The sequence below is a fragment of the Prionailurus bengalensis genome, chromosome B1, assembly GCF_016509475.1.
Source record: "Prionailurus bengalensis isolate Pbe53 chromosome B1, Fcat_Pben_1.1_paternal_pri, whole genome shotgun sequence".
Classification (NCBI taxonomy): Eukaryota; Metazoa; Chordata; class Mammalia; order Carnivora; family Felidae; genus Prionailurus; species Prionailurus bengalensis.
The window spans coordinates 139,512,054-139,537,372 of NC_057344.1; the positions used below are offsets into that span (position 1 = coordinate 139,512,054).

Sequence of the window (25,319 nt, forward strand, 5' to 3'; positions counted from 1 at the left end):
TTAGCACAGGAAAAAAAAAAACTCATTCAAAGAGTCCTATGTGATAGTATTTATTCATTGACTCAAACCCCCTGTTCTTGTCCTTCCTAAAGGAGGATCCTAGAGATTTAATCTCAAAGATGTAGCCCCAGGTTTTTCACTGTCAAACGGAAAACACCCAACATGAGTCCATCTTGAGATTTTTACTTTAAAAAAAAAAAATTTTTTTTTAACATTTAATTCATTTTTGAGAGAGAGACAGAGCACGAGTTGGGGGGTGGGTAGGCAGAGAGAGAGGGTGACACAGAATCCAAAGCAGGCTCCAGGCTCTGAACTGTCAGCACAGAGTCCGATGTGGGGCTTGAACTCATGAACTGAGAGATCATGACCTGAGCCGAAGTTGGCCGCCCAACCCACTGAGCCACCCAGGTGCCCCAATTACAAATATTTTTTAAAAAAATATCTAGTATCCTTCCACTGGGCCCACATGCTGCACAATCTTTATCCGTAGTGTGGAATGAGGCAGAGTGATCAGGGGCCTGACCCAGAGGCCCTCCATCCCATATTTCATCACAGCCTGCCCCTTCTTGGCTGTCTGGTCTCTGGGAAGTCCTTAACTAGTTTTTGTCTTCTTTCCTCAACTAGAAGACAGAGATGACTTCAGATTGTTGCAATGGTTAGATGAGATAAAGTTCTAAAGAACCTGATAAGTCAGAAATGCTTAGTGAAAGTTGGTTTTCTGTTGCCTCCTGCCTTATTTTCCTTTTTATAGCTACTCAACCAGAACTTAACCAATACTCTGCTGTCCTTTTGTGCCTCCTCTGATCAGTTTTTCAGATGACCCTTCCTATGGCCAGGGCCATCAAGTGGACCTTGCCACCTTCACATTTTCTAGGTCCTGCCAAGGCTCAAAGTGATAGAAGCAGAGTAGTAGAAGAGTGAGACATTCAATCAAAACACCTGAGTGGGAATTTGTCTCCAGTTCTGCTTCCGAGTGGCTCCTTGATTTTGAGCAAGCTATTTAACCTTTCTCTGGGTTTCCTTTTGGGCATCTGTAAAAATGAGACTAATTCTCCACGATGTATATTTTGGAATCGTGTCTTCCTTCCTGTGTCCTATCTGTTCATATCTGTGTCATAATGGCAGCCACAGTGGTACTGTTTTCGGTTTACCCTTTTCAAAGCTTTTCATATCTATTGTGTTATTTGGTAACCGTATCGAAATTGTGAGGGATTCCAGTTGGGCTGTCACTCTGTTTCCAGATAAGGAAATTGAGTTAAGAAAGAGAGAGGATATATGACACGGCAACATCACAGAGAGCCTAGAATCCAGACATATTTTACTGTGGCCTGTCAGACTTTCCGGGGACGCATGTCATTGGGCAAAGTGCTGGCAATGCAGCAACCGTCACCTACAGTCACCTACACAGGCAAAGGTAACTGATAACTAAAGCAATAGATGCTAATGAGTAAACCGCAATTCCTTTTCATTTTATTGATTAGTCTGTGAAGAAAGAATCCCTTTTTCTTGGGTGGAATTCATTGTGTGAGGTCGTCCCATCTCTTACAGATTCCATGAAGAGCTTCATGAGAGAAAGAGATTAATTTTACTTTGACATCATTACTTCAATTTTATGTAAGCACTAGCCTTGGGATGGATGTCTTTCAACAAGGGTCTCTTTAGATTCTAAATTATTCATGTTTTCTGGTATTCTAAAATTTTGAAATTCTGTGGGACAACAAAAATCAAAGTTGGAAATTAGCTTGCTAAGTTTCCTTCTGAATCCATGTTTTAGGTCTGGGGGTATGAGAAGTACACAGAGTTTCAGTTTCATTTTTAGTGAAATTGAGACATAACAGAATTTACTCCAAAGCTGTGCAACAAGAATAAGAGAATAAGAATGTCTGGGTTAGTTTGTATTTTTCAAAAAATCTACGTTTTCCTAGGACTTTTGACAAGGCCTTTAAGGAACATTCGCATTTTTAAACATGTGTATTCGCACAGTTTAAACATTGATAAAATGGGAAAAGGTGTCTGTCGTGTGAGAAGTGTCCTTCCTGTCTGTCCCTCTTGCTGTATACCGCCTACCTACTTCCCATCTCCTCCCCAAATAGCTAACCACTTATCAGTTCCTTGTTTATCTGCTTAAAGATCTTTTTCACGTACGAAATAATACAGTACAAATATATGTGCCTTCTTGTTTTGCCCTTTTATATACGTTATGGCATACACTGCATAATAACCTGTACCTTCTTCCACTAAGTCTATGAGCCGTGCATATCAGTACATCGTTTCCTTATTCTTTCCTATTATCCTTGCAAACTGTTTGATTCTGTGAATGTATCAGAACTTACTTATCCAGTTCTCTAGTGGTGGACAGTTAGTTACTTCCGATCTTTTCCTTGAGGAAATGAATAGCTTTGTTCATGCGTTATTTCACATAACGAAAGGATTGTATCTTTAGGACAATTTTCCTTAGCTGCTATTGGTGGATCCAAAAGAATGTGCATTTGTAATCCTCCACAACAGTGGATTTTTGCTAATCTGATGAGTCAAAGAAGAAGATATTTTGCTATAGTTTTAATTTACATTTTTGTTAATATGAGTCAGATTGAGCATTTTTCCTTTGTGTAAAAGCCTTTGCAGATACAAACTCGCATGCTTGATCATTTGCTGATTTCCTCTTGGTTGTTGATGGTTTTCATTTAGTGCAAGTACAATAAATAAGCATATATTTACCATCTCTAAAGTTTGCTATGGGGTAGGCTTCTCTTTGAGGAGAAAGTGGCCATTCTTATCTCCCTTGTATTTAAAGCTACAGATGATTAGTTTTGGCAAACCCTAACGAATCATGCATCTTTTTATCATTTTTAAGATTTGGCCAAAGTTGAATTGGAACAAATAGAAATATAACTATACCCAAAGTCCTTATCTTTCCCCTGCATCCCCCCATATGGTTGAACTTTTCTCATTATATTTCAAAGACACAATTACAACTGAGACAAACTCCTAGTCTTTCTTCCTTCGTGAGTAATTTCAGAATCATTTCACCAGTCCTTATGAGAAGAACTGGAAGAACTGATAATGTGAAAAGAAAAAAAAAAAAAAAAAGGAACAGAATCTGTCTGCAACAGAATCAATCTAACACTACAGCTAAATGATTGCTCTTTTTTTCCTCTCTTAGATATTTGAAAACAATTATTTTTCCATTGATATATTATTTTCAGAAATTTGAAAAATCGTGGCATGTTCTGAGTTTGCTGAACATGCTATAAAATTAGCCTATTGACTTCCCAAGACATTAATTAGAAGAAAAGGGAAAGCTAGAGTGTGAAAGGAGAATGAGACTGCCTATGCACTGAATATTAATGAATTGATTGATTCAGCGTGTATTATTGAGCTGCAGTTATGAGCCAGGCTTTCTACCGGACCCTGAGGATGTGTATTCGTAAACAAGAAGGGCACGCCCTTCTCAGAGCTTGTGTTCTAAACCAGTCCCTCTGTATCCTGATTACAGTGAGATTCACTTGGGGAAGCTTCACAACAGTCCAGTGTCTGGGCCCATGACAAGAAACTTCAGGGGTGCGAGTTGGGAACAAATATTTTTCAAAACTCCCCAGATGACGCTAAGCGAAGTTGGAGTGGAAAATCACTGGTGAGCTATACCCCAGAGATGGCTGCGAAACCACAAAGTATTTTGAGGAGGAAGTGGTCATGGAAATTTTGATATGATGTAACGTGAGCTGCATAGCAGCGACTTTGAAGCGTTCTTGGTACAATGTTTAACTTATAAGCAATAAAGCCTTAAGACCGGCATTCCAACTTAGAGATAACTTGGAAGATAGAAGAACAGGTTAAATGACACCTCCAGGAAAAATATCAGACAAACCCAGATTGTGGTACTTTCTCCAAGACTAATGGCCTGGTTTCTTTAAAAAAAAGTCAATGTTGAGAAAAGCAGAGAGGTTTGGGAGTGAGATGGGGACTGATACAGATTAATAGAGAATAACGAAACAACCACCAAATATAACACCTTGATTACATCCTCGTTCAAAAAATCTTTGGGAATAAGTTTTGGGGACAATTTAGGAAACTTAAGTATTTAAATATATACTAGAAAATAAATGATATTAGTTAATATTGTTGATTTTTCATAGGTGCTTAGATATATTATCTACATACAAGAATGTCCTTATTTTCAGGAGATGTATGCTAAAGTATTTAAGCATTTAAATTTAAGGGTATCAGCAGCTTTCATGTGGTTTTTCAACAACACATATAGATAAGCAAATATAGTCACATTTTTTTTCCAAAAAATCTTTTTTATTTATTCATTTTGAGAGAGAGAGAGGGAGAGAAACAGAATCCCAAGCAGGCTCCACGCTATCGGTGCAGAGCCTGATGCAGGGCTGGAGCCCATGAACTGTGAGATCATGGCCTGAGCCGAAATCAAGAGACTCGGTAGTTCAACCTACAGAGCCAACCAGATGCCCCATCGTCACACTTCACACTTTTTTAAGGCGTTTGAAAGAAAGTGAAGTATTAAAGATGAGACAGGCTGCTGCATAGTGATGATAATTTAATTAACTACCATTGATTGTATGTGCCAGCTATCATACTAATGACTTTATATGCATATTAATTCATTTTAAAACAGGCATTATTATTTTAATTTTACAAATGAGAAAGCTGAAGCTTGTAGTAAGGAAACAACTTAAGTTCACACTGAGCCAGAATTTGAACCAAGTTCTTCCTGTTTCCATTGTGGGTGATCTTGATTATTAGGCAGTATTGCCGCACCTCCAAACTGTGCTGTAACCACTTATGTGGTAATGGAAAGCACACAAGCTTTGAACTTTCTTCAATTACAAGAGTTGTTGCAATGCATATCCATCTAATGTTTATGTGTCTGCTCTATGGACTGGGTCCTCCTTAGTTAGACCATAGTTAGGCCCACCTGGGTCCAAATCTTGGATCTGTCATTTGTTAGATGTCTGTTCTTAGGCAGTTTTTAAAAACATCCCTTGGTTTTAGTTCCTCTTCTGTGAAGATGGAGATAATATTAAGAGCTTTGTAGGATTTTTATCCAGAATAAATATATACAGAAAGCACTTAGCACAATTGCTGACATACAGCCAATCCTTAATAAATGTTGGTCACCACCCATCCCTCTACCTTTTTAAAAATTTAGTTAGAATTAAACGACTCATGGTTATACAGAAAAACTCCTGATACTCAACATGGTTGCCAGGGCTGGATCCTGCAATCATTAACTATCAATTTGGCATCAGAGACCATGGCTTTGAATCTCTAAAACCTGCAACAGGAGAATGCAACTCATATTCACAAATATGTGCTTATTAGTATTAAATCATCAGCATAATAGTCATTATGACTCATTTATTAAGGCTGTGAGTTTATCAGACTTCTGCCTTCTTTTAATTAGTAACACCACAACACTGATAGAAGCAGGTCGTCATAAAGCTGAATACTTCAAAATGAACTCTATCTGTCCTTGACTTAGGTAGCTGAGCATCTGACATCTTATGAGTCTAATACATGCGCACAGAGCAAAGGAAAGTCCTTCCAAAATCTCTCTTGGAGCCAGCAGGCACACACTGGCTCAGAATAGCCCTGGACTGTTTCACGTCCCATAGGATCTATAACTCCACCTACTTTATGGACAGGCTGGTTTGATAAAAGAGGAATATTTTAGGGAAAGTGGGTTTGGTGAACTACATAGTAGATCAAAAGGTAGCAATCTTTTCACTTATTTATTTATTCAATAGATATTGAACACTTACTATATACCAACTATTGCTGTGGGCATTGGTATTATAGATAAGGTCTTTGATCACACGTACTTTTTAATCCTAATTATTCTAGTAAAATTTTTATTCCAAATTTAATTCTAATAGTAATTACATAAATGGATAAATAAGATAATGTTAGAGAGTGATAATATGATTCTAAGATTTCTTTGAGGGGCCTCTTCATTGTTAGAAACGACCTAGAACTAACACCTATACTGGCAATATTCATGACTGACTCCTTGGCCTTCAGGTCTTACTTCAAGAGAAGCCTTCCTTGACCCCCACTCTGAGAAGGCCCCATAGCTGTTCTCCATCTTAGGAATGATCACTGTCTGTGATGATTGGTTATTTCCCTGTTTTAAGCGTGTCTTGCCCACCTGGAAGGAAGCGCCATGATAGAAGGAACCTTGTCTGTTTTGCTCTCGTTGGGTTCCCAATGCCTCTTACAGGATCTGGACTGTGGAAGTTTCTCAGTAAATATCTGTGAAATTAGGGCAACCAACCATTCCAGTTTGCCTGCAACTGAAGATTTGCCCAAGACTTATGGTTTTCAGTGCTAAAACCAGCACAATCCCAAGAAAATGGGCATGGTTGGTCACCCTACATGCAATGCATCTATGTTGAATAAGAAATTAGTCCCAGACCTTCCATTATTGAAGTTGAATGTCAGGTCTCATTAAACCAGACCCAGAGCAGAGGTGTCACTATGCTATGATGCGATTACTTGTAGCCACTGCCTCCAGTGTGGCCACGGCTTAGGGAAAAGTGAAAGAAGCTTCCCAGGGACTCTCAAATGTCATAATCACTATAATAATGTGCGCATTGAACTCCAGGGAAAGGATATGCCCATAATCATAATGTTAGTGGGGTTGGGTCAAGTCTTTCACTCACTTCTGATCCTCTTCAAGCCTCTTGGCTAGCTGCTATCTAGATGGAACTAGTCTAAAAACTAATAATTAAAAACTTAATATGAAGGAGCAATTTGACAGCTAGAAAACACCTCTGAAATCATCTCATCCAATTCCCTCATTTTACAGTTGAAGAAACTCTGAATCTGAGTGTTAAGTTCTTTAGCGGAGAGCCAAGCTTTATAGGATTCTTTTTCTTTGTTCCCATGCTAACGAGAGTCCTTTTGAAATATTGGTCACTGCTCTTGCTCTCTAGGTGAGAAAATGTGTCCCTTCCACTGTTTGCTTTCAACTAGCTGTCCTGTTTTGCATTTCTTTCCTCATTTTATGTGCTCTGGAACAGCTTCTGCTAGCCCTTTTGGCAAATGACTTTTTTCAATATACTGGTTGTTTCTCCTCAAAAGAATTCCTGTTTAACAGGTTCAAATATTCCCCCTTCCTTGAAGCATGGGTTGATTACTTTAAGATTTGGGGTGAAAATGTTTCAGCACTATGTGGTTTGAAGAAAGAAAGAAAGAAAAAGAAAGAGAAAGGAAGAAAGAAAGAAAGAAAGAAAGAAAGAAAGAAGGAAGGAAGGGGAAGGAAGGAAGATGAGGAAAAGGAAGGAAAAAGGAAAATCTAAAAACTTCTGTAAAAATTTCTAGGGCCTAATAAACAACTTACTTGTCAGGTGAGAATTTCCTGGAGCTTATGTCATTGAGATATGCATTAAAGGATTGGCTTTGGCATTATATATGGATTTTTCCTTACCAAGGGAAAGACATAGATCAAAATTCACATTCATTTTTATTTTGTTTTGTGTTGTGATTCAAAAAATGATAATATGTCTGCCATTAGCCTTAATGCAAGACCAGGGGCAGGACTAACCCAAATCGCATCTATTTAGAGATATTTTAAAAACATTCTGTCCTGGTTCAACTATTTTGGGAAAAGAATACAACTTAATGTTATCATTTAAAAAATTTTTTTAATGTTTATTTATTTTTGAGAGAGAGAGAGAGAGTGCAAGCAGAGGAGGGGCAGAGAGAGAGGAAGACACAGAATCTGAAGTAGGCTCCAGGCTCTGAGCTGTCAGCACAGAGCCTGATGTGGGGCTCAAACCCACAAATCACAAGATCATCACCTGAGTCTAAGTCTGACACTTAACCAACTGAGCCACCCAGGCGCCCTAATGTTAGTATTTTGGAAGTTAGAAAGTTTGGATTCATGACTGCCTTTTGTAATAGCTGGTGTTTAACTTTTAACTTAGGAAGGAAGGACATTTCAAAAGGAGTTTATGAAATCTTTAAAAAATCACAACAAAACAAAACTTAAGACAAATGTTTTATTTATCTGGGGAAACTTTATCCAGACTGAGATATTTTATTTGACCCTCTGTTATACATTTCATGCTATGAGAGGTGTGAGGTTCATACCTCCATAGAGAAGGCCTTGTCTTTCTCAGGCCTATTTCCTTACAAGCTTTTTCTTAGGAGATAATCTCTTTTAAATTGTTGAGCAATAGTCTGGACCAGAGAATTCCTCTTCTTTTCCAACTCTTCCCAAACTCCACATCTATAAGTAACAGCAGTGTCCTTCCACCCCATTGACTCGTCCAAACACATCTCCAAACACATACTTTGACTCTCTCAATAGACCTGAAGTAAATGGACCAATCCACGAATAGGGAGACCTGTCAATACATTCAACCTCCACTTTCCTTTATTTCTTGACCACTCTTCAGAGACAGCTAATTGGAGACAATTATGTGAATAATTGTAGATTCTAAAATTATCACTAGTTAATTCCAGACCCTGGAAACGTTAATCATATGCTAGTGGTGTTAGTCTGCAGGAGATTCGACTTTAAAGCAGGCTTCAGTCAAGGATCAAAGCTCTTTTGTGTGTTTACTCACAATATGCATCACCGTATGAGAGGGGATACATGCAATTACATCAGAAAGCAATATCAACCGTGTGAGATGTATAACATTATTTACCAAATTTTTCACAACTTACACTTTTGTATAGTGAGACCAAATGAAACTCTCTGGACTTCTGGTTGACAGTTACACTTTATAAATGTGATTAATCAGTGCACAAAACAAGATAAAACAGTAACTTTACCATTATAGATTTCCTTAAAATGTAAGCTTTAAATATGGACGTTTAAGGTTATGCAGTATAGCTACATGAAAATATCCAGCTTTAATGACAAAAATTGGGCTTTTTTTGGAAAAACTTAAAAAATAAGATAAAATTATAAAACTTGTGTACTCACCACCCACAAATGATAATAATGGACATTTTGTCATAGCTGCTTTATGTCTTTCTTTATGAAAGAAATCAAACACTATACAAAAAATTGAAGCCCTCTTTGCCTCCTCTCCTAGTCCCCTCTCTACCCCTTTCCAGAGACAACTGTTCTAATTCACTAGCGAAACACACTTAAACTATGTGATCTGCTCTCTTTGTTTTTGTGCAGAAAATCTATTTAGCATTATGTTTTCTGTAACAATATCTAAACATATATATGGAAATGCTGGCTTTACTATGGAAATAATATTATTCAACTGTCAAAATAAATGTTTGGATACTTTACAAAATTAAACTTCACAAAATTATCTAGAAATCACAACTATGCTGTAAATATTTTTTTTTCAACGTTTTTTTTTTTTTTTTTTTTTTTTTTTTTTGGGACAGAGAGAGACAGAGCATGAACGGGGGAGGGGCAGAGAGAGAGAGGGAGACACAGAATTGGAAACAGGCTCCAGGCTCCGAGCCATCAGCCCAGAGCCTGACCGGGGCTTGAACTCACGGACCGCGAGATCGTGACCTGGCTGAAGTCAGACGCTTAACCGACTGCGCCACCCAGGCGCCCTATGCTGTAAATATTTTTTAAAAAATGATATAGTCTTATGAAAATCAATCATTTTAGTAGATGAAAGAGAAAATACCTTAGGTGTATGTTTTCATAATGATGACAGTAACTGCTTATTAGAGAAGCTTTTTTGATCAACATAATTTCTTTTTTTTTTTTTTTTAATTTATTTTAAAGAGAGGTAGAGGAGCGCCTGGGTGGCTCAGTCGGTTGGGCGGCCGACTTCGGCTCAGGTCATGATCTCGCGGTCCATGAGTTCAAGCCCCGCGTCGGGCTCTGTGCTGACAGCTCAGAGCCTGAAGCCTGTTTCAGATTCTGTGTCTCCCTCTCTCTGACCCTCCCCCGTTCATGCTCTGTCTCTCCCTGTCTCAAAAATAAATAAACGTTAAAAAAAAATTAAAAAATAAATAAATAAAGAGAGGTACAAAGGGAGAATCTTAAGCAGTCTCCATGCTCAACACAGAGCCAGATGAAAAGCTTATTTTCACAACCCTGAGATCATGACTGAGCCAAAACCAAGTCAGATGGTCAACCAACTGGGCCACCCAAGCATCCTGATCAACATAATTTCTCGAATATACTTTATGGAGTCTGATTGATACTTTACAACATGGTTACTTTAAAGATAAAGCAACTAAGAGTTTACTATTTTATTATCTTGAATATTAAATAAGACAAATGGTAATAGCAATATTTAGAGAATTCTAATGAAAAATATGAGCAATTTCTAGAGAATTCCCCTTTATCATTTCCTCAAGGAGAATTTAACAGAGAAAATTTGTCATCAGTATTTGAAAACAAATTGTACTTCTCCAATGTCAAAGTAGCTCCATAGATTTCACCCTTGCAGAAATAATTAGGAAGTAAAATCGTGTAGTTTTTGAAGTTTTGGGCTTATCATCCAGGCTCTTTGACTTGCATAACTTTGTTATTATCTTGTTGGATGGTCCTGGAGAGATCATTTAATCTCTCCAGAATTCAATTTCCTTTCATAAATGCCTTGGTTGGTGGCATTGGGGTGGGGAAAGATTAAAAGAGATGGTCATTAATATTTCTACCAGTTCTAAAATTTTATTATTCTATTATTAACTTTCTCCCTTCTCCTTTCCCATTCAATGTTCTAGGACATAGATTGGTAATTAGTCAAAACTGAGGGGATCTTCTAGCAAAATAATCAGGCTTAACTTTAAAGGGTAGAAGAATTTGAAACAGAAAACCTTTTCTTAATTCTTTATAAGATCAACTTATTCACAAGAAAACAGACAAAAACCACTACAAAGAGAAAATCGAAATACATTTATATTTACTACTCACTGTAAAGATTTTATAAGGTTAATACTCATCTAAATAAATTCATGTTAAGCAAAGTTGAATTTATACTCAAAATAGCATTACATCTTGTCAAAATGATGCACGTTGCAGGTTATGAAATATTTGTGCAGAAAATAATAAGTCACTATATATTATATAACCAATGGAGATGATGAGATTGTCTTATAACCTTATGATCAGGCCAAGGTATATTATTTCTCAATACCAATATCCCTCCTGAAGGTATTAGAAATAATTACTTCGTATGAGTAAATGAGAATTGGCAAATGAGTGAAACAGTAATGCTGATAAAGGAAAAATAATAACTTTGCCTTTCAACAGTTCTTATCTAGTATAAATAAAGATACCGTTAATTTTTTACACCTCCCTAGGGGATTTTGAAAACCTACTACATTTCCCATGTGGTCGTTACATTCTTTTGTACAACCTTAAGTAAGGTCTGGAAGATAAAAAGTCATGGTGATACAGGATCACATGGATCTGTGGAAGAGAGTTCCCTGGAGTTACCTTTTCTAGTCAATTCCTTTGACTCCTTTGACTCCTTTGGAGTATCTTCTTAGCAGAGCCGAATGAATGACTATCGTTAATATTTTTAGTGATCCCAGGAAAGGAAAATATATGCCTCTGCAATGACAACTGTCAGAAATGAATGGCCCTCACAGACCCAACGTTCTCCCTAAATGAGATAATGGATACGAAAGAACATTGTCAACTATAATAAATGCTGGGAATTACTATTGAGATGACCATTCCAAGACTGACCCAAACATGTGTTTCATCTCAAAAATCCCTTCTAAATGGCAGGGGGTGAAGGTGTTGACGGAGCGGGGAAGGGAGGGACTCGGAATCTTGAATATCTACATCTTTGTGTCTTGCCTTCATCATCCTTCTCCCAGGTTCCAGGGAAGTGCATGTACACAGGTCAATGCCAAACACATACACACTTTGCATTACTATGAAATTCCAGTGTGGTCCCCAAGTGAGCTAGGTTGGCCCGCAGACAGAATTCCTTTTTCTCAGGGTAGAAGTAGGAAGAAGGTATGGCACCAAACTTGCCAAGCAGCGTCCTTCACCCTTTCACTCTCAGCAATCCGATGATGAGGAAAGGGAAGTCCAGGAAAATCACACTGAAAAGGAAGGGGAAGATAAGGGGTTTTCTCTGAGGTCTGGGGCGAGGCTGATCTAATTTGTCTGCCCAACATCTTGCACAGTAACTTATCCTACCATTGCAGCCACGTGGAAGAGAGAGTCCAAAGACAGGGGATCCCCAAAAATGAGTCCTATGCCTCCAAAATATTTTTGTCTTGACTTAGCCATACCACTATAGTATTTCATCATCCTGTGTAAAAGGGGTGGGGATGGGGGGTGGGATAGTTATATGTCGTATTAACAGACCTTGCTTAGGTCATATTAACATACCTTGCTTAGGACCTGTTAAGTGATGGTTTCCAAATTGCATTTGATCATTCTTAATGTCTTGCTTTATAAAATTCTAATAAATCTTTTGGTAAAATGCAAGATAGACAATGTACATCATACTTAGTGGGTTTGTCTTCCTTGGTTTCGAAAGTGAGAAGGCCATGGTTGTGGTCTAGATTGACTATTGATAAGTAGGGTGATCAGTGCCTTCATTTTCTTACATGTACAAGCGAGGGCTAAAAGTCCTTATCCTTAAACTGTTCATCTCCATATTCCAGATGACATTGAGAAAGTGAAATGAGAGAAAATGTCAAAGTGTTTTGGAGAGTTACTCGGCCATTTCACAAGGCCTTTTAAGATCCAGAAAGAGGGATTCAATGCAGAAAAAGGCTGCTTTTCTACCTCAGACATCTTTAATATTTTTCTTACACTGAAGCTGTGACCTGTTCCTTTATTCTTTTCTCTTTTTAGTCTTATTTTGTGTTATGGAGCCTCATTTTTCTTTCACATGGCAAATTTTACATATTTGAAGGCAGTTCACTTTGTGAGATTTTCATTTAAAGTTCAGGTGTTGGGGCGCCTGGGTGGCTCAGCTGCTTGAGCGTCCCACTCTTGATTTCGGCTCAGGTCATGATCCCAGGGTCACGGGATTGAGCCCTGCATCAGGCTCCGCACTGAACATGGAGTCTGCTTAAGATTCTCTCTCTCTCCCTCTCTCTGCCGCCATTCTGTCCTCCTCTCTCTAAAATAAAAATAATAAATAAAGAAAACAAAGTTCAAGTGTTTTAAGAAAATATTAAACCACAAATAATATTAAACTTGTGTCTCAAATAATAAACATTGCTTTCCAATGAAAACACTTGGCCTCTAGCTTAAGTACATATATCTACTAGTTTTAACAGCAATATCTTAGACATGTAAAATGGGTCAAATTAATGGTATATTTTTTTAGACAGGATTTCATAAATCTTATACTAAGTAATTAAATCCATTTTATTTTATTTTAAACATTTTTTAATGTTTATTTTTTAAGAGAGAGAGAGAGAGAGAGTAGGGGAGGAGCAGAGAGAGAGGGAGACACAGAATCGGAAGCAGGCTCCAGGCTCTGAGCTGTTAGCCCAGAGCCTGACACAGGGCTCAAACCCATGGACCTTAAGATCATGACCTGAGCCAAAGTTGGACTTAACCGACTGAGCCACCCAGGTGCCCCAGTAATTAGATCCATTTTAAAGGGTAGGAAGATGGGAGCACTGGAATCAGAGAGATATAGGTATAATTTATGGCTTCTTCAGCTGTATGGCCATGGTAAGTTATTTACCTTCCTCAGTATCATTCCTTCATCTCAGAAATGGAGAAAATAGTACCTACCTCTCAGAGTCTGGGCAAGGATAAAAGATAATGTAAGTAAAAAAAATGTAACACAAATATGGTGAAATACTCAACACAACGTAAAAGGAGTGAAAATATCAACATGTATCAACATGAATAGATGAGCAAAGTCAAATGTTGGAGGGACAACATTGAGAAACATAAAAAAAAGTAAGAGTATATTTAGGTAAATACATTCATGTGGTACTCACATAAAATAATACCATCATTGTTCATGAAAGGTGGGTTGAAAAACACATACTAAATACAGTGTGAAAGAGTCAGTGCTTTTGGGATGGTGGAAATAGGATTTTAGATGGGAAATAAAGGAGACTAATGATATAAAATAAATACATTAAATATAATAAAATGTAAAAAAGAGTATTGGACATGAATTAGTCATGATGATTGCTCTAATTTTGTGCACTTGAGATCCAAGAGGAAGGGAAGAGAAAAAAAATGTTTAGCACAGGGCCTGCCATATAGTCAAAGCTTAATATAAGTGGCTACTTTTATCATTTGAGTATCCTACTCAGCATAGCTTTATTTGCATCAATTTGACTGGTATTATTGAGCTTACCTACATTTACGGGGATAAGAATTGAGCCAGTGGAGTCAAAAGACCAAGGAAGAAACTATGGGAAGTAGAAAATGGAAAAAAAAAATCTTTTCATGATAGAGAATAATTGATACAGAATCATAACAGCAATTATTTATTGAATACTTACCATGTACTGGGCATTCATTAAGTCAACTAACACATATTTATGAGTGCTTATTGTGTTAGACATTATTCTAGACATTGGAAATACAGCAGGAAAACAACAACTACAATGACAACAACAAACCATGCTGTTATGGGGCTTATATTCTAGCAAGGGGAGAGAGGCAATAATAAGTAAAATATACAGTATGTTAAATAGTAGTAAATTCTATACAGGAAACAACAACGAAAGATATGGAGTGAAGGTTAGGGAAGGCTTCTCTAAGGGACATTGCTCCAAACCCATTTCACATATTATCTCTTTTAATTAATCTCACACACTATGAAGAAGTTGCTTTTATAAACTATGATTGCTACCTTCATATGAGTAAGTTGGGGCCCAGAGTCCTTCAGGATCTCTTGTAAGGTTTGCTAACTGGCTAAATGATAGGACAGGATCAGAGTTTGGGCCACATAGCTCTGGAGCTGTCCCTTCATGTATTACTTCTCATATGGGGAGCTAGAAGGGGCTCTGGGAGATCCACCAGTATGGAGAGCAGGAATGTGGTTTGGTAAAACATTAAATCAATATTACTGTAGTGTCCCTTTTAGGTTTGAGAATCTAAAGTAAACATTTTTTGTTTTGGTGGGAAAAAAAAACTTAAGAAAGAAAAACTGGGCAAACTCTTCCAGGGTGGGGGGTGTATCCAGAGGTTATTAAGGCTATGTCAAATATTTCCACTAAGAAATCCTGATTTAGTCCAACCCTTTTAATTAATTGCTACAGGCCAGGGAACCTCAATATTGTACATAACTTGCACAACCGCAAATGGCTTGTTTGTTACAGAACCAGGATGGGAAAACTGATCTTGAAAGCCCAAACAACCAACACAACCACAATAGTTAGGCTGGGCAGCCAAGAGCCTCTGTGGCTCTCTGCATGGCCGCCTCCTACCGAGCTCTTTTGGCTGAATGGCTTCTCCTTTAAACTTCCAAGAGGCTTAAAGTGAATTACTGAATTGGGGAGACTCGTTTGCAGAAGAAAAGGAGAACGTATAATTAGAGGAAGAGAAGTGAGAGGAGGCACAGATGAAGCTAAGAATAGGCAAGGTGAACTTCAAGATGACTGTTTCCACACTAGGAAGGAGGGGAGACAAGGAGAATGGGGCAGGGACACACAGGGTTCCTCTAGCTCAGTAATCCTAATTATAGTCCTATAAGACAGGTATGAATAGTGTTGTTTTTTACATATAGGAAAACTGAAGCTCAGGAAAGATACTTTACTTACTCAAGGTCATGTAGCTAGCAAGAGTCTCCTGATGTTTCACATTTTTTTTCTTTCCTTAGTCTCTTTCTCCCCTTATTTGTTTCCATCGTTTCTTCCCTTCAGTCTCTTTTATTTGTACAAGGTGAAGCATTGAGGTTTTTACCCTTTTTCTAAAATAGTTATCAAGTATCCAATGATAGAGTATGTGGTTACCATGACAACACAGCCTTCACTGAGGACTGGCCTCCCCTTTGCCTCCAGAATCATATTTCATGGCACAGATTCCCTTCCTTTGTGGAACTTATAACAGCCTCAATTTTGTATTTTGTTTGGGTGACCATTTGCTTAACGTTTGTCCTTCTCTAGACCGGCTGGAAGCTTCACAATGGCAGGGGCCAGCCTACTTTTGCCTGGAGCCTGCCCCCAGCGTTTTGCACAATGCCTAGCATTCGGGCTCTGCGTAAATATTTGCTAAGCAAATGTTCTTGTGGTTTCTCTCAAGCTCTCTTCTGAAAGTATATGTACAGTAACCTTTAGCTCATGATTATGCTAATAGATACTGTATAACGAGTCGGGCCGGTATTTACAGGTAGTACACAGGTAAATGAACACACACACACACACACACACACACACGACTTCACAAACAGCCCCGGGCAGGCGGACTCAGGAGGAAACGCACGCCATTCTGAGCGGGCCGAACCGACGCAGGTAAACAGCGCTGAGCCCGGCTGCACGGGCCTCCGCATTGTAGGAAGGCACCCGGGCGACCGCGCCGCGGGAGTCCCCAGCGCCCTGCGCCGCGTGGGCCGGTCCCGGGCGCTGGAGGCGGTGGCGGCGTGGGCGGCGAGCTGCGCCGTGATTGGTCCGCCCCTGCCGGGGCGGGGCGGGGCTGGCGGCGGGAGGCGGGCTCGGAGGGAAGGGGGTGTGCGCCGCGGCTGAGGCCGTAGTTTCAGTATAAACAAGGCACCCGACTGGTCGGGCGGAATTTCTTTTCCTTCTTCGCGCGCGCTTTAGCTCCCTTTTCTTTGGCCGCGCTTGTGGGCGCGCGGCAAACAGCCGGGAAACCGAGGACCCGAGGTCCATCTGCAGGTGGGTTGTTCCCTGGCCAGCCAGTTCTCCCGGAGGGGCCTGAGCCTGGCAGCGGGAACGCGCGGCGGTGCTGTCCTCTGCGCTGTCCCAGACGGCCCCGGAGCTGCGCTCGTAGCGAGCCCGGCTCTCAGGCGCCCCGGCTGCCGGGTGCGCCTCGAAGAGGCGGGAGAATCGGGGCGACCAAACGCTCTCTGGCACAAAGCGCCTGGCAAAAGGTAGAAACCGAGGGAGTCGCCGGCCTGGCGGCCGAGGTCGCCTGGGCTGCCCCGGGAGCGGACCGGGTGCCAACAGGTGCGGGGCCGAGCCGCTGGGGCGCGGGCAGGGGCAGACTTGGGTTTTGCTTTGCGTCTCTCGCCGGGATCCCGAAGCTAGGCCTTTTCTTTGACATGTTGGTAGTTTTTGAGGATTTGTCTGAGTTCTAGTCGCGTTCATCCTTTCTTCATTCTCTCCTCCTTTCCTGTGCCCTGCTAGGTTGTTTCCTTCTACTTCTTGGCTAGTTTTCGTGCGTGTTGGGGGTGGGGTGGGGAGATTGTTTATTTTTGGTGTCGGTGCCCTATAATCTAAGGTCTGATTCTTAGGAAGGGACAGGGAGCAGAAGTCATGTGCTCGCCACTGACGAGGTGATATTTGTTCATGCCTCCGTTCACCTGGCGAATTTGGGACACACCGAGTCTCCCGGCACTTGCCCGAGCTCAGGTGAGTCGCCTCGAGACACCTGGCTAGGTTGTAATAACGTGAGCCAAAAGTACCTAGGAGCCTTGTGGCAGCTGGCATAAAAGAGGCTCCACTTTCTAGGGGAATCGTGGGGACAGCTTCAGCGCTGTACAGGGGAAAAGGGGGGAAAGGGGCTGGTAGGTGCACACCTGTGTATGTGTATCTGTCAGCGTACCACTTGAGTATTGCTTCACACCTTACCCCAAGCAAATTGACGCAGTTCAGGCGAAAGCAAGGTATCCAAGTCCACTCACAGTGTCGAGGGTGGCACAAGTGAGGTAAATAGCAGGAGGAGATCCCTGGGCAGCGACTTTCTCTTCTGAGTGTGGATGTGCCCATCTTCGCCAATGAATTCGGTGGGCACAGTGTGTGTAGATGAATATGCACACAAATTTGTGTATGTGTGTTTGGGCCGAATACGTCTCCAAGGAGTCCTTCGTCGTCAGCAGCACCATGTGACCGCGGTCAGGAACTGCTGGTGTGCGTAGATCTATATTTAGCCCTGGATGATCTCCAACGGCCGAGGGAGGGTCTCTGAACTGGGTGCATAAAGGGGAAGAGTCTAGGGCTCAGGGTGTTGCACTCTTGAATAATGTCTGGTACAGTCAGACTCAGATGGGGTGAATAATTATTCTTTCCTCCTGAAAACAGTAGCCAGAGCTTGGCATGTGATAGCTATGTCTCAATTTAAAACGTAGTTGGACCACTGTGATAAAACCTACGCTAAGAAACAAGGAGGTTACAATTAATCAGATTGTAGGCGTGATTGGACATTTGAGAGGAATGCCACTGGTCAGATGAGGTTTGAGGCAAATGTAGAATTGATTTTCAAAAAGAAATAAAAGTAAAAAATTTTGCCTGTTGAGATTTTTATGACAGAATAAAAGAATGACAGCTTGTTAGGTCTTGTCATTAATGGCTATTTTATATGGGGTGGGGAGGTGGGACAATGGTTGGGGCAGTGAGGACTCTGGGGTGCTTTTGACAGAGATCAGGGTTCACAAGCATTGCTGTGTTATCCCTTTCAAGCAGATTTTTTTTCTGGCAAAGATGAGAAGATCAGTCAATGATTAGTAAGTTTCTTGTTGGCATTATTCCACTACATGTAGGTCAATCCTTTGTTTTCCTGGAGGTGGCAACATTTCTGGCTACTAAGCATACTGGCCTCCTACTTTCCAGTTCTCTAGTGAAGTGTTAAATTCTTAGAATTTATTTCTCCCGTGGTTCATTTTCAGTCTTGCTCCGTTTTATATACTCCCCAAGACATTTTCTCCAATACTACCACACCTAATACCTGGGATAACAGTGTCTTTTGGAATAGAAAATCACTGGAAAGCGTTTACATTTATTGTCTTTTTCCCCCAGCTTAGCATCTAATCTAATGTATTCTTAGGTATATATTACTTACTGTTTCTAAATATGTATTATTTCTTACAATACATATTTCTTATATTATTGGTAGCATTACGTTCTTACAATCTAAAATTAATCACTGGGTGAGTTTCTGTGCTAAGGTACGTAATTATGGCACATTAAATGATAGAATCGACATTATCAATCTCCAAAGGCTACCTGGAAGAAGTGGACTTTGGAGAAGCAATTTGGATGGTTCTGGAGAGTCTTCCCTGAGACAGGAGATGGGGAAAAGAGGGCATTTCTCCCTTACTTAGGACAAGAATTTGAAATCCCTGAAGCAGGGATTGAGAATCTGGCATCTTGATTCTGATGCCACAAATAATAAATGGTAAAGACATTATAATGTATTGTGAAGTCTTACAGAGACAAATGGTGCTATTGAATATACCGCTTTAGATTTATGGCATTTTTGTGGTTAGTGGTCGAATTCAGGTATTATCTCCCCACTCCCTTCACTTTTCTAGAAATCCAGTTGTTCTGTTTTGGTTCTCCAGTTAAACCTACAAAAAAAAAAAAAAAAGATGTATACAACCCTTGATTATCTTAAAATAACAGATATTGTAGCCCAGCGCTGTGGGCAGATATCTACTCTGGGAATAGGGAGGTGCGTCCTGTCTGATCTGGAGCCCTAACCAGTCATTTGTTCTCTCCTTCTACCTGCAATATCTGTAAAGTTGATGGGGTATTGAGCTAGATGATTGATTTATAAGTTGCTTTTAGTTCTTTGATCGTGGATTTATTCTGCCGTACTATCACTTCGTGCATTTGCATCCTAAATGGGGTGGAAGATTGGGGATGTAGTGTCTGCAGTTAGATGTTCAGCTACTTTCTGGGTATATGAAAATGAAGCAAAGAGAGTGAAGTTTCTTTCTATTGATAAGCACTATGTAGAGATTTAATATTTTCTTGACCTGCTTTCTTTCCCCATAAGTGTATTAGAAAATACTAATTATCAAAAAAGTTGAGTTCGAATTTTATTTTTTTTACTTATTAAGTCAGTGTTAACATTTATGCAATTTCTAACCAGTCTTTGACCAATAATTTTTTTCCTTAGGTTAATATATTTATTATTCCATTTCAAGGTATGCCTGTATCTGGAAGTCATTCGTTTGATTCAAATTTTATTAGGAGGCCCTGGTATGAAAGCCAGTTTTACACAGCGAGAGTACAAATTAACCTTGTAAGGGAGGAAAACACTTTAAAGACTGCCTGTATCTCTCTATTTATCAAAAAGAGAAGGGACAAACATAGTTTTTCAAGAACTTGCAGCTAAAAAATAAAATTATTCCAGGAATCATGTTCCATAATAAAATGTAAATGGAAGATTCTGCTTGTTTACTAAGTGTCCTCACTAAGTATCAGGTCATTTTCCTGCTGAAATGAATTGGGGTTAGAAGAATAAACCCTTTCAGTAAAGGATGCTCCCTGTATGATACTCTGTAATTTGTCTTGAGAGCTTATGCTATAAATTTTTTTTAATGTTTATTTGTTTTTGAGAGAGAGACAAAGTGTGAGCAGGAGAGGGGCAGAGAGAGAGACAGAGAGAGAGAGAGAGAGAGGGAGGGAGACAGAATCTGAAGCAGGTTCCAGGCTCTGAGCTATCAGCACTGGGACTGATGTGGGGCTCAAACTCGCCAACAGCGAGATCATGACTTGAGCTGAAGTCAGACACTCAACTAACTGAACCACCCAGGCGCCCCCGAGAGCTTATGCTATAAATGATGACTCAACAACTTTATCTGTGCCATCCAGTATGATAGCCAATAGCCCCATGGAGATATTTAAACTTCAGTTTAGTTAAATTAAACAGAATTCAAAATTTGGTTTCTTAGTTATGCTAGGCACATTTTCCAGGCTTAGTAGCTAACTTGTGGCTAATGGCTGCTATGTTGGATAGTGTAGAAGAGGAACATTTCCAATATCCAGGAAGGTTCTTTTTGACAGCATGTAATTAGATAATGATGATTTTGATTATCCAGAAGATCACTTTTACCCCTCTGGGAAAATGAAATAATTAAGTCTCATCATAGATAGGCACTTAAGACCTAGGAATTAAGACCAACTGACTTTTTCAGCCAGTATTTTCAACTGTACAACATGAACAATGCCACTTTCCTAAATTCAATCATATGCCAAGATGACAAACACCGATTTCTTAGTTTTTATTTCACCCAGAACTCGAATTGTCCTTTTACTTTTCTAAACCAGCACTCACCCTTCCCACTGGAAAGCACCAATTTTTACAAAGACCAGGAATGTGGAGTCATCTACTGGTAAGATAAGGAACTACATGGAAGTTGTAGATGATTCAAAACAATGCACAGAGAGTATCAACCTGTTTGTTCTGTGATCTGTGCCCACACAGTAAAGATTTATCTTGTAGAAAAGTTTTATATGACCCTCCAGGCCCATTTAGAGTTGCCATGTAGTGAAATATCATTTTGTGCTTTAATAAACTGTTACCAAGATATCTCCAAGACAAGAGACAACAAATTTTTGCTTTGATCTCCTTCCAAGGAAACCAAAGATAGTCAGTATTTGAGTTACAACCCTCTTCCTCCATCAATTAGGAATTAGTTAAGATTTCTAAAGTAGCATCCAGAATAAATCAAGCAAAATGAAATAACACCTTCTTTAATAAAAAAATACCGACTTCCTGCTCCCACCCTGGTTATAAAATTTACTAAGCATTTGGGGCTCAGTTTCAAAGAATGTACCTGTCTGGGAGCAAGTTACTTTTGAATCACATGCCAGAGAAGTGAGTTGATTCTGAGTTGTCTACTCTGCATTGTTTGCTCTCTCAGCGACCATACCTCTTTTCTCAAGGAGGTCAGAAGAGCATTTCTACAGTTTCCAGAGATGTTGCTAGAAATCTCTGCCTTTAGGACTCCCACTGGCCCAGGAACGATGCGAGAGGATAATCTAGACATTTTCAAGCTCAAAATAAGCCACATTTTAGATAGTGTCAGAAACGTGACTTTTACTTTCACCCTGACTCAAAAGCCTGTGCAGCTACACTGTATGCGCATGAGGTCAGTCCTTGTATTCTGAGATCCAGAAGTGCCAAAAGGAGGCTAGAAGCACTGGAGGAAACGAGCTGCAGTAAAGCTGAAATATGTGAATGTGTTCTCCTGCAGCTTGCTGGATCCTCAAATGAGAAAAGGAAGAAGGTGCATCTCACCGAAGTGCAAAGTTCCTTTGGAATCTAGATGGGAACTGGGAAACCGGTAATTCCAGGATATTAAATTAAGCCTCTGGTCACTAAACAAATACACTTTCAAAGTTCAGCTGTGATAGGGAGGCCTTCCTCTACTTCAGTGGGTTTGTTTGTTTTCTTTTTAATTGGGACACATGCCTAGCATTTAAACAGAAGCTAAAAGATAAGCGATCAGTATAAAGGCATTGGATTTGTTCAATATTTCACCAAAGTACTCTATGATGAAATATGGGTTCAAAGCCCCTTATACCTTTTTTTTTTTTTTTTTTTTTTTTTTTTTTTTTTTTGGAGTCCTACCTTTTCTAGCTCATTCTCTTAAGTGTACAGGAAATGCTGATTTGACATTCTGGTAGAGATTTACCCAGCACCTACAGCAGATGTTGAAGGATAGCTTTTGATTTAGTTCCCACACCCATCTTTACCTCAACCTCTTTTCCAATTTGAATTGTCACCTGAAACCACCTTATCCCGGTGCACCTGCCTCATCATAAATAACATTGTGCAAAAGCAGCCGCTAATTCAAACACAGTCTGCTGTTTAGAAAAAAGCAGCTTTTCATCTGGTGCTTTCCTTGGTTTGAAACCATTAGGCATGCCTTTCAAATCCATTCATCCCTTAAATCACCCAGAGCTTGCCTCCTTGCTTCTGGATCAATGTCAGGCTGAACTTTTTCAGAGTCCTTGGAAGAACATGATCTATCTTCGTGACTGAATTAGCTTCCCCTGTAACATATCTTGCCTGTCAACCAACTTTTCAGCTCACCAAATTAATTTTAAGAAAGAACATTCGTCTTGTATACCTGAGTTGGATATATCCTATACTTTCCTTTGGGAAGTTTTCCAACAGAACTTGTAATCTGTATGCTAATTTTCATGGCTCTGAGCTTTCTTTTAGCCTGGTTCATTGTTTTAAAAACCAAAATCTGTTTCCCGTTGTCTCACGGCATCTTTCCCCATCCCAAGGTACCATCGCAATTTAAGGGAAAGAAAATACCTGTTTAAATATCTGTACCCAAATGAGAAGAAGTATCATTTTAAAATTCTCTTTAACTTCATTTGATCAGTACTAACTGCAAATACAAGTATTCCTTGATATCTAAGGAGCCAGGCTTGAACGTGTTACACCAAGTTAGACGAGTAGATAAGTTGTATCTAGGCTCTGTGCAGGCCTGCACATGTGCTTCCTAACCTGGGGTCTGCACTCCCTCAAAGTATATGCAAACTTGTAGGTATATTTCTCTGAGGGCAGTGTGGGGAGAGATTTGTGATCTCCCTAGAAAGTTAAGAGCCACTGGCCACATAGAGTGTATTCTGAGTTTCCAGGAAAGGATTTACAAATGAAACTTTGGGAGAATTGCTTAGGAGATTACCCTGTCCTCTGCCTTATCTTTCTGCTAGTGATTTGAATAAAGTCAGCAGTTTTTCCAAGTATTTCATATAAATCTCTTTTTCTTCCCAAAGGAATTAACTATTTTGAAGTTTGCCGTAATAGTAAAGTAATGCCAGTATTTTACCTTAATGCTGTCACACATTCTAACTTGGGGAAAGTCAGTTTTTCCTAAACAAGATTTGTGGTTAACAGGTCCCCACAGTTAGGTGTATTGGACGGAGCGAAATTTGTGCTAAGGAAGGGAGGTAGGCAGTGGAGATGTTGGTTTTGAGATTATGTTGCGAAGGGTCAAGGGAAGTAAATTGAGAGTTTAAAGGACGCCAGGGACAGAAAATATTAATTCTGAGAGCTATAAAGGGAAGGTTTGCTACAGATAAGAAATCAGAACTACACTGAGATGAAATAAATAAGTACATGGAATCTCTGGGATGAGAGCAGCCTCACCCTTTGCCCTTCTCCCACTACAGAAACCGTCAGCACATGATTCCTAGAGTTCATAGTGCCTGGGGACAAATACTTTTCTGGATTCTCGTGTCCAGGTCTCGGATGTTTTCTTTGTTTTCTAAAACAAGAACCAAGCTAACATTTAATCTTCTGAGCCTCATTTTTCAATTCCAGAACTGAAGCAGGTAAAATTCAAGTCTTAGATTACAAATCTGAGTAATACTGAACAAACAGTAGCTCTTTTTTCTTTGTTTTAAGTTTGTTTGTTTGTTTGCTTATTTATTTTCAGAGAGACAGAGAGAGAGCATAAGCAGGGGTAGAGCAGAGACAGAGGGAGGGAGAGAATCCCAAGCAGGCCCCACTCTGTCAGCCCAGAGCCAGATGTGGGGCTTAAACTCATGAACTGTGAGACCATGACCTGAGCCGAAATCGAGTCAGTTACTTAACCACCTGAGCCACCCAGGTGCCCCTGAGCAAACCGTGGGTCTCGATGTGGGTAATAACAGGGAAGAAAGATACTTGAAAGAAAACTTGCTGTGTTTATTCTTAGGTATTTAAGGTGCGCTTCCCAAAGAGTACTTTCTGTACCATTCTCCTGACCTCCCCTTGTTTGCCAAATGCATCTGTTACACAAGGCAGTTGTTCTTTCTAGAAAATGGCTAGACTGGCCACTTGTTAGAGATTGTCCAGAAATGGGTTTTGAATACTGTGATCCATGATCTTTATTTTGGTCGTTTGTCTCATTAAGATTTTTTTACTGGAAATGTATAAAGTAAGCAAAAGCAAATATGACTACATTTAACTGAATCTAAGATGCCGTCCATTGTAAGACACTTTTATTTCATGTATCACTAAAAAAGGAAACAACATAAATTATTCTGATAACTTACAATTTGGAATAGACTGGTGGACTTTTCGTTTTATGGTTAAATACTAAAAGTTCAAGGAAGACCATTTGCAGTATAACATGACATAGTACAATAAATTTTGAACCTGGAACTTGGAGATCCAGGTTTGAAACACTGTCCTATCTGTCCCTTATCTGAAGTGTAATCCCAGTCAGTTTTGATAGTTCTTCTAAACCTTAGCTTCTTAGGTAGTCAAAACAGAGTGAGGATGTCTGCCAAACAGGGTAGCTGTAAGAATCCCAAAAGGCATTTGTAGGCAGTAAACCTTACACAAACAGGAGCTGCTGACATTCCCAGAGCCTTCTTCAATGTGTATCTAGGTATTTCTCAGGTTAGCAGCCCTGAAGGGGCATCAGAGAAGTAAAGGAAGGTAAAATGTGGAGACCTTTCCCTGCACAAAGGAACCCATAGTAGCAGAATGCACAACTGAGGAAGGGAATAGGCCTTAGGGCCAATACCTTAGAATTGAAAAGATGCTATCTTGAGTTTAA

At 39.7% G+C, this 25,319-nt stretch overlaps 1 protein-coding gene across 5 annotated transcripts in view; it reads left to right on the plus strand.

Moving 5' to 3' along the window:
- The window catches only part of RASGEF1B (RasGEF domain family member 1B), a 562,649-nt gene that overhangs the window by 507,719 nt on the left and 29,611 nt on the right, over window positions 1-25,319 (plus strand). Inside the window, exons 1-2 of one of the 5 annotated variants that reach the window (XM_043572374.1) lie at window positions 16,590-16,740; window positions 17,319-17,436. The exons of 2 other annotated variants lie outside the window; for them this stretch is intronic. In XM_043572374.1, the coding sequence (XP_043428309.1) occupies window positions 17,374-17,436 (63 nt within the window). In that variant the 5' untranslated portion in view covers window positions 16,590-16,740; window positions 17,319-17,373. Of the gene's footprint in view, window positions 1-16,589; window positions 16,741-16,782; window positions 17,032-17,318; window positions 17,437-25,319 lie in introns of those variants that run through there. 2 more of the 5 variants (XM_043572375.1, XM_043572376.1) reach the window with 2 other exon arrangements.